Genomic DNA, 10,061 nt, shown 5'->3' with positions numbered 1-10,061 from the left:
CGGTGAACATGGCACTTTGTTTTCATTTCCATATTAAGAAGTTGTGGCTCGGTCTTTGACCTCTGATCTTGATGTAAACAGAAAATTTAAAACGGTGGAAAGTGGCTTCACTTTGCTTTATTCATTATGAATGAACTAATTATGGAAGAATCAATTATCTTTCAGGGAAACCGACCAATGAGCTGCTGTCTGATCCTCGCGATGTCATATCCTCTGTGTGTAAGGAAGTGATGGATGATGTCATGGTGTGTAATTCACTGTCAGTTTTTTTGCTCAGCATAAATGATGGTTTTCTTCCTCCGAGACTAGACAGCTTTTAAATCTGCAGTTGATGACAGACGCTGGAGAGACACAAACCACTTTCTTAGTCTTAGTCTCCTGTGTCTCCTGCCTCTCAGACATTCTTCATGGAAGTTTTTTTTTTTTTTTTAAAAGAAAGACAGACCAGCATTTCATAATCCCCTACTTTTAAATGTGTTGTGACAGTAGACTTTTACCCAGTAGAGAAGACTGGTGTGTTTCCACTTGTTTCATTTTGTACTTTTACAGTTTGTATACACTAAATTGTTTCCAAATCATTCAGGCACTGCATAAAGAATAATGCATTGATTTGCACAGTCAAATCCTGGATGTTTATTTGCTCATTTAGTGAAACTCCCCTCACTGCAAAGTGCTTACAATGGAAATTTTACAATGGAAAATTAGTTTAGATGGACATGCAGTATGTCCACATATACAGCCTCTTATTGATGAGATACAGCTGTCTCTTGTGGGTGTTCATTAACACATAATGTTCTATAATTACCTGCTTGTTAAAATTGTAAACAGTAAATAGCAATTAAAGGAGTTAAAGAAGACTTTATAGTCTTTGGGTAAAAACAGGATCTGGCCAGCTCTTTTTGTTTTGAACATGTAGGTTGTTACTGATGTCACAGCAGTGTTTTAAGGTAGAAAATGCTGACGAAATAATACATAATGTCCATATTATCAAGCTCCATTCATAAAAGCAAATATTTCTCAGAAAGTTGTGTTTAGGTTTAAATGTGTAAGTAGCTTTTGGCTCAGTTTGCAATGGGCAATTCAACAAGTGCAAAGCAGACTTTGTTGTGCTTCCTCTAATGTGCACCAATGTTTCTGGCCCTGGAACAGAAGCTGTAAATCTGATGCATACTGTGGACTTTCAGGCTTTGGGGAGGTTGGAAAATAAAACACTAAGCTGCCACAATCATCGATGCATGTTAAAAATATTAACATAACCACTTTGAAATGTTAACTTGGAAGTTACAAAGGGAATACACTTCTTTGTCAGAAGTCCTGTGGCTTTACATTTTCAAATGATAAGTTTACATTCTCATAGATTGGCAAAGGACAGAAGCTGTAGGATGCTCTCTAAAAATAACATGTGGCTACAAAAATTAGTCTTGACTTGCAATTTTGACTTTTGAAGCCAATCTGACTCTTATAAGAACGGTGAGATCACTGGTCTGCTGCAGAGAAGCTCACATTATACTGTAGGAAGTGGTTGTAGTTGTAAATAGCTAATGATCAGACTTTTACAGGTATACAGATGCTGTTTAAAACTACTGAGAACAGTTTTGTATTTCCCTGAATAAAACTCATTTATAGACAGAGCGAGGCTGACGTGTTGACAAGGACGGCTATAGTTGAGTTTTGTGCTTCATCTTTTCATCCATCTCTAAGGCCTCAGATGAAAAACTCATCATTGCCGACATAATAAAAAGTAGTGGCCAGAGTTTTCCAGCAAGTGATTACTCAAAGACCAGAGGAATGAAATGAGGAAATTAATGGAAACCTTAGAAGAGTTAGGCTGAGAATATAATTGTGCTTGATTATACATTTGGTTGTTTATGATGGCTACTTAATAAACAGTAATCTGTGTTTGTGTGGAGCATCAGTTGTACCCATCCTCTGAAATGAGTGCTAAATCTATGCAAGATGCAACATGGAGGTGACCAGTAGAGGCAGTGTAAGGGTAAATGTGACCCGGTGTTTCCAGCACTGATCAAATTAATAAGGAAATTAGTATTTGATTGGCTCCATTTTCATTGTTTAAATACTTCAAACATGAAAGCTCTGTATAACCTAAGTTTGGTGGTGTGTGTCCTCCTGCTTGGATTCTCTGGTCTCAGCGTAGTACGCAGGCAAGTTTGTGAAGAATTACGCCCACAACGGAGCCTGTATCCTACATGTTTAGAGGTTGTATTTATCCTTTGAAACCATACATGTTTATGTCTATTTTAATGGAAATGTGTCGATACCTTTGATCGCATTGCTTGTCAGGGCTACCTTTTTACCAACTGTTGGTACTAGATAAATAGTGGGCAGTCACTAAAAACACAAGGATTCTTCCCCCTTTCCTTTCCAAGCATATAAATAGCAAATTTCATGGCAATCCGCCAATGTTCCTCTAGGTATCTTGGATCTTCAGACCAGCTGACCTCACCAGGCTCATCTACTTGTGGGGTAAACCTAAAATATATGGATGTTGTCATCTAAAGCTGAATTCCAACCCAATGATGGCAGCCAGAGGCCTTTGGTTCTGCCAGCAGCAACACCGAGATCAGTCAAAACAAACAACAACTTCCATATGTCGGTAGTATAACTTGTTCTCCTTCTTTATGGTTTATCATGGTTCACATGTGTAGACAGATCTGTTTTCAAAAAATGATTGAAACAACATGGGCAGCTGATGTAAGTCAGAGGTGTATTGCACTTCTGAAAAGTCCTGCAGCTCAGCTCATCCGTCTGCTATGTTGTGATAGTATGCCGGCATTCTCTGCTGTGGTGAGCTTTCACAATATGTAGTTTTGGATAGAATGGATATCAGTGCAGATGGTGCGAAGCATTTCAGTCTAAGATGATGATTTCAACTTTCAACTACCTGCAAAGACAAAATGTTATCTATTATCCTGCCAGTATGTGGCCATGCCAGATTTACAATAGCTACATTTACAGTTTACAATAGTTTTCATCACTTTCTAAAAAATGGACAAAAAATTACTCCAAATTCTATCTAGCACCCAGGAAGTGTGCAACAAACTATGATTGTGATCATTATTGTAAACATTTTAAGCATATGGCTTGATTGCAGGGCTTAATATTGTATATTGGAATGAGGTAATAATTAATAAATGAATATATTTTTTAATTACTCTCAGATTTAAGTTAACAAATAGTTGATTTGGAACATCCTAACTGCATCATGTCACCATCTCAATCTGATTTTCAAATAGGAATTATGTACGGTTGTTTTGAGTTTGCTAGCAGCCCCAGACAGCTCATTGTATGATCTTTGCAAATAAGTTGTCACGCTTTGGCTTTCCACAGTAGTACATCAAACATAAATGCAGTTCGAAAAAATCTTGCTTACCCAAGGGTCAAACAAATTAACTGATGTAAAATTTTCACCACAAAGCAGAGTTTTTCCTTTTAGAGTGTATATTAAGTGCTGGGACATTTTTGCAAATGCTTTGTGACTACATTTTGACCAATATTGGCTTCCCTCCTCAGTGTGATAACTAGTCAGCTATATCTCTTTCCTCTTGAAGTTGGCTTACTTCCTCAGTTTTAGCCAGTCAGCTATATCTCTGGCCAACCCAGTCTCACAGGAAACCATGAAATAGTCATAAAAACTTATTTTATGGATCTGTCTCCAGCCATGATTTTCATTGCATTGAGGTACAGTGTCACCCCATTTCACGAAACAAGTGTTTTATCACATTTAAGAGGTGACAGTGTCCACACTTGGAGGCCAGAGGGGTGAAAAATGAAGCCACACACACGAATGACAAGCCGAATAATTGAGTTTGGGTCCCGTCCCGACCACTGATGTTTTATAGCAACTTTATCTTGAAATGTCATGTCAGGATTCGGACACTGTTTAACTAATTGCAAACTACTTAGCCATTACAATATAACTGTTGAAGGTTAGGCATGTTTAAGGGGAAGGAAACATCATGACTTACTATAAAACAGACACGTAATGCATAAAAAATAATTGATCGTCAACATAATTGATGGTTTTCAGCACGAGTCTAGAGTTTCCTGTTATGTTACTGTTACACATTTTTCCATGAGAATGGGCTGCTTCTGCACAAAGAGAAGAATCACAAGTCTTCCCAAAACAGCATAAAAAAAGCTCCAGTGCTGCTTAGATATATTGACAGAATAATTCAGAACTAACAGTATGGACTGATTTGGTTAATCAAATAGGAGCAAAAAAAAACTTTTTATAATACAAAGGCCAAGAGCCCAGAGACTCAGCATAGCTAACCATAGACATCATATAGAACACATAAAGTGTTCTATATGATGTCTATGTAGCTAACTATCAGCATAAAGCCTTTTTAAAGCGATAAAATGTAACTTCTCAAAAAGCCCATTATGGAGCTCCCCCTACAGGCTTGGAGGTAATGTACAGTTACACTGTCGTAAATGCAACAACCTTTCGCTTTCACGTTTCACGTTTGTTGACGAACCGGCGAGGAGTCAGAAGGTGCAAGCTATGTCGACCGAGATGGTAAGAGTAATCAAATGTACCTGGGAGCGTGAGAGGGGTCTATTTGTTTGTAGGTGTGCCAGAATGCAAGTCGAAGTACTTCCGCTCAGCTCCCGGGCCGGTCCAGCAAAGTTACATAGCGCAGTTTTTCCAACTCAGACCCCCGAAGGGCATAGGAGACAGGCCAGTCGTAATATTAAAACTCATTCTAGCCGCACAATTTTTTTCAAGCTGTTATTTTAAGGTAGAAATGTTACATAGTATTGCTTTAATCTGACATTTAAACTTGGCTGTTGACATGGCAGTGGACAAAAGAAATGAATGACTGGCTTAGCTGTGAGTGGCTCTGTTCAGACTAGATGTCTTTCTCCATTTACTATAATCCATGACTGTAAATTTGTCTCAATGTTCATTCATGGAATTGTAAACCACCCACAAAAGGAGCATTTTTCTCCATAGATCACACAAAGAAGAGGCCAGAGTTCAGTCGGTCTATCGTATTTAGACTCATATGGCGTAAAAAGAGGTGACCAACACCATCAGTGTGTTTTTTACTTGGTGATCTTCAGGGGTGAGACATCTTCCCTGCTGCAGGATCATCTCTCTCTGCCTCTACTCTGCTGCTATATTAAAAGTAGTCTGTAAGAAGATGCTTGTGCATGCACTGTTGCCTTTGTGGAGCAGGAGGCTGTGGATAGTGTGAGAAAACACTGGAGACATTCTGGCGCGTTTCCACTAGCTCGCTTGGCACGGCTCGGTGCGCTATTTGTGTGTTTCCACTAGCCCAACCTGCATCACTTTTGGTATCACCTCGCCTCATGTCACTAAAACGTGACGTCAGCCGACTGCCTTCCACTGATTGGCCGATGAGTGTAGTCACTGGAAGCGTCATAACCACGCGACGACCGACTAGAATGTAAATAAACACAAGACTCAAGACAAGACTCCACATTTTACGGCTACGAGATGGCTTTGCAGAGGAAATCCATTCCTTGGTCGGTCGATGAGATCCAGACGTTCCTGACTCTGGTTGCCGAAGATAGGATTCAGAGGGAACTCGACGGTGCCGCACGGAATGAAAAGGTTTTCAAAGAACTCGCCCTACAAATGGCCACGCACGGCTACCACCGTACTCTCCAGCAGTGCCGGGAAAAACTTAAGAAAATGAAAAGTATATACCGGGCCACTAAAGATCACAACGGTCGAAGTGGTGCAAATCGCCGGGTCTGGTGGTGGTTCGACCAAATGGACGCCATTTACGGTCACAGGCCAGCAAATAGTGGATTGGAGTCAGCCACATTGTTACTCCGAAGGATGGTCAAAGATGGTAAGTGAAGTGTGTATATATCAATCTTGAAAACAACTGGTTACGTATCCCGTTGGTGTAAAATTCACTGATATTATTTACTCGTGTAACAGTTGCATTGTTGTTTAGTGAGCTATCGATAGCATGCTAACATCAAGTTGACATCAAGGCCGTGGCTCAGTGGTTAGAGTCGGTCGTCCAATAACCAGAAGGTTGGCGGTTCGATTCCCACTCTCGCCATTGGAACTGATAGCGGGAGGGATGTCAGTCCACCACTTTGAGGTGCCCTTGAGCAAGGCACCGTACCCCCCATGCTCAAGGGTGCTTCATGGCTGCCCACCGCTCCAGGTTGGCATCTGTCTCTGAGTGTGTGACCCTGTGCATGCGCATGTGTGTGTCAACAGGTGCCAACCTGGATGGGTTAAAAGCGAAGGACAAATTTCGTATGTAGGAACATAGATTGACCGGTAAATCGAGAGCTTCGCCTTCTGGCTCAGCTCCTTCTTCACCACGACGGACCGGTGCAGAGCCCGCATCACTGCAGATGCCGCACCGATCCGTCTGTCAATCTCCTGTTCCATTCGTCCCTCACTCGTGAACAAGACCCCGAGATACTTGAACTCCTCCACTTGGGGAGGAGACCATGGTCTCAGACTTGGAGGCGCTGATGGTCATCCCCGCCGCTTCACACTCGGCTGCGAACCGCTCCAGTGAGAGCTGGAGGTCACGGCCTGACGACGCCAACAGAACCACATCGTCCGCAAAAAGCAGAGACCCGATTCTGAGGTCGCCAAACCGGACCCCCTCAACGCCCTGGCTGCGCCTAGAAATTCTGTCCATAAAAATTATGAACAGAATCGGTGACAAAGGGCAGCCCTGATGGAGTCCAACCTTCACAGGAAACATGTCCGACTTACTGCCGGCAATGCGGACCAAACTCTGACACCGGTCATACAGAGACCGGACAGCCCATATCAACATTTAATTTTCCTCTGGGATAAATAAAGTATTTTTGAATTGAATTGAATGGAATTATGCGTTGTGCTTCTACTGTGTTTATTTTTTGTTCAAGAAACCACAAGCGAGGAAATTACTTCTTCTCCCAGCGATGACCCCTCACGTTCCCCTGCACCAGCAGCAGCAGCACCACCAGCAGCAGCACCAGCAGCATCACCAGCAGCAGCACCAGCAGCAGCACCAGCAGCAGCACCAGCACCAGCACCAGCAGCAGCACCAGCAGCAGCCTCGACGCCAGCAGAGGCAACAAGCAGCACACAACTTGTGGTCAGAGGTAAGAGGAGACCCGTTTCAAATCTTGTGCCCAAATTGTATGTCCCTAGAATATTTTAAAAGCCTGCTTTGGTTGCTATTGGCCTGTTATTTATACTTTTCTTTTTATTATTGTTGTGCAGGAAAGAGGAAAAGGAGCCTCTTCGAGCGGGACACTGCAGCTTTGCTCCACGAAGACGATGTGGTGCAACAAGACCGGGCTCAGCGGCTCGCAGATTCACGCGAGGCAAGAGAAGTGGAAGCCAGCCTTAGAAGAAAAGAGAACGCACAGACAGCAGCGTTCCAGCAGAAGTTCCTCGGCCTGTTGGGTCAGCTGGTGCAGGCAATTGGCAACCAGCGCGTGGAAGACGAGAGAAGACGAGCTTCAAAAAGACGACGTTTGCAGGTAAGCTAACGGTTGCTAACGCTAGCTTTTAATAAATTGTACAATACTGGCTGCATGCTATCGCTATAAAACATTAAAATGTGTGTGTGTGTGTTTCAGATGCGTCCCTGCTCGCAAAGCCGCCGCCGCAAGCCGTCGGTTTGGGCGTTAAACCGATCCTCTGAGTGGTGGAATATAGTTGTCCCTGGCTTCACCGACGCGCAGTGGGTGCAGAATTTCAGAATGTCCGAAGAAACACTGGATTTTCTATGCAACAAACTGCGCCCTATTTTGGAGCGGGAAGACACAAGCTTCCGCGAATGTGTGGCCCTGAAGAAGAGAGTGGCTATCGCACTCTGGAAGCTTGCTACTGGCTCAGAGTACAGAAGCATCGGAACCCTTTTTGGAGTCAGCGTCACAACGGTGTGCCGGTGTGTGCAGGAGTTTTGTGCTGCGGCAGAGACGGTGTTGGTCCCAGAGCATATCTGTTTACCTAATGAAGAAAAATTCAGAGAGATGGCTGCTTACAACGAGAACAGATGGGGGCTCCCACACTGTGTTGGTGCCATCGATGGATCACACATCCCTATCCTAAATCGTAAAGGGTGGCACTCCATTATTCTCCAGGGTGTTGTGGATGGAAAGGGGCTGTTCTGGAACGTGTTTGCTGAATTGCCAGGGAGTTTGCATGATGCCAAGGTACTGAGACTGTCTGAACTGTGGGAGTTTGGCAGCCAGGGAAACCTCGTCTCTGCTCACACACGAAACATTGGTGGAGTGACTGCTGGCTATTACCTCCTAGGGGACTCGGCATACCCCCTGCAGAACTGGCTCCTCAAACCTTTTCAGGACAATGGACGACTGACACCTGAACAGCATTTGTTCAACAAGAAATTCAGCCGAGCACGGGTTGCTGTTGAAAATGCGTTTGGCAGGCTCAAGGGCAGATGGCGTTGCCTTCTGAAAAGGAACGACTCGGACATAAAACTTGTGAAATCAATGGTGATGACTTGCTGTGCTCTGCACAATCTGTGCGAAACTCATGGGGAGACCTATGTGCCAGAATGGAGCACACCTGCAGCAGCAACAGTAGTTGAGCCTGTGGCAGCAGTGGCACAGGAGGAGGAGGGCAGCGATGTTAGGGAGGGGCTGATGCGTCACTTTTTGTCAAGTGCCTGAACATCGATTTTCTGACACGTGTATTGTTGTGCACTACAGATCTGTGTGTTTTGAACAACAATAAACCTTTTCAGTTTTGCAAATATGTCTCCACTTTTATTTATTAAATGTAATTAGAAGTTCACTATAACTATCACATCCTGTACACTATATCAAGGATCTCTCCTTGCTGGTGGCATTCTGAATTCACACATGCTTATTGTTCGATGTTGGGGTGGTAGGGAAATTGATTCCAATAGTGGTTGCACATTCAACCTATTGTACTCTCTGATTATCATCCTTAAAGGTGTGTAGGTGAAGGTTGGGGGCTGCATGCATACCTTTAAGGATGGTAATCAGAGAGTGCAATAGGTTGAATGTGCAAACACTATTGGAATCAATTTCCCTACCACCCCAACTTGCCCTGCAGGTGATCTACAACCAATAAAAAAGTGTGCTATGAAAACATTCATAAGAGTTCAGAATGCCACCAGCAAAGAAAGAGAGATCCTTGAGATATCTATATCTATATAGATGGATACATATATATGCATTCCTAAGTCTAGATGCTAATTAAATAATGATTTTTTTTTTTTACCCATTTTCTGTATGTGTGCTGACAAAAGAAAAAGTTGTGTTACAATCACACAAATATTTTATTAAGTTATTGAAGCAAAAATAAAATATGAAAATAGAAAGTTAAAAAAATATAAAATACACAGCAAACCACACAGCAAAAGTGCAAAGAGCATATATACACACAGTCCAAAGTATATACATTTCCCTGGCAGGGACATGTATTAATTTACTCCACGCGCCGGTGGCCTTTTTACGCCATATGAGTCTAAATACGATAGACCGACTGAACTCTGGCCTCTTCTTTGTGTGATCTATGGAGAAAAATGCTCCTTTTGTGGGTGGTTTACAATTCCATGAATGAACATTGAGACAAATTTACAGTCATGGATTATAGTAAATGGAGAAAGACATCTAGTATGAACAGAGCCACTCACAGCTAAGCCAGTCATTCATTTCTTTTGTCCACTGCTACGTCAACAGCCAAGTTTAAATGTCAGATTAAAAAGGCTTTATGCTGATAGCTCCTGGCCTTTGTATTCTAAAAAGTTTTTTGCTCCAATTTGATTAACCAAATCAGTCCATACTGTTAGTTCTGAATTATTCTGTCAATATATCTAAGCAGCACTGGGAGCTTTTTTTATGCTGTTTTGGGAAGACTTGTGATTCTTCTCTTTGTGCAGAAGCAGCCCATTCTCATGGAAAAATGTGTAACAGTAACATAACAGGAAACTCTAGACTCGTGCTGAAAACCATCAATTATGTTGATGATCAATTATTTTTTATGCATTACATGTCTGTTTTATAGTGAGTCATGATGTTTCCTTCCCCTTAAACATGCCTAACCT

The 10,061-nt window shown here is 42.5% G+C and overlaps 1 protein-coding gene across 1 annotated transcript; it reads left to right on the top strand.

Moving 5' to 3' along the window:
* Positions 1-5,279: 5,279 nt before the first annotated feature.
* Positions 5,280-8,741, top strand: LOC142367426 (uncharacterized). The gene is made up of 4 exons (XM_075449396.1): positions 5,280-5,846; positions 6,898-7,116; positions 7,238-7,500; positions 7,600-8,741. The coding sequence occupies exons 1-4, from the start codon at positions 5,486-5,488 to the stop codon at positions 8,656-8,658; spliced, it is 1,902 nt and encodes a 633-aa protein (XP_075305511.1). The 5' UTR covers positions 5,280-5,485; the 3' UTR covers positions 8,659-8,741.
* Positions 8,742-10,061: the final 1,320 nt, after the last annotated feature.

The sequence above is a fragment of the Odontesthes bonariensis genome, chromosome 18 (assembly GCF_027942865.1).
Source record: "Odontesthes bonariensis isolate fOdoBon6 chromosome 18, fOdoBon6.hap1, whole genome shotgun sequence".
In the NCBI taxonomy this organism is placed as follows: Eukaryota; Metazoa; Chordata; class Actinopteri; order Atheriniformes; family Atherinopsidae; genus Odontesthes; species Odontesthes bonariensis.
The sequence above is the reverse complement of the archived record's forward strand: the minus strand, read 5'-3'. Positions and strand labels throughout refer to the sequence as shown.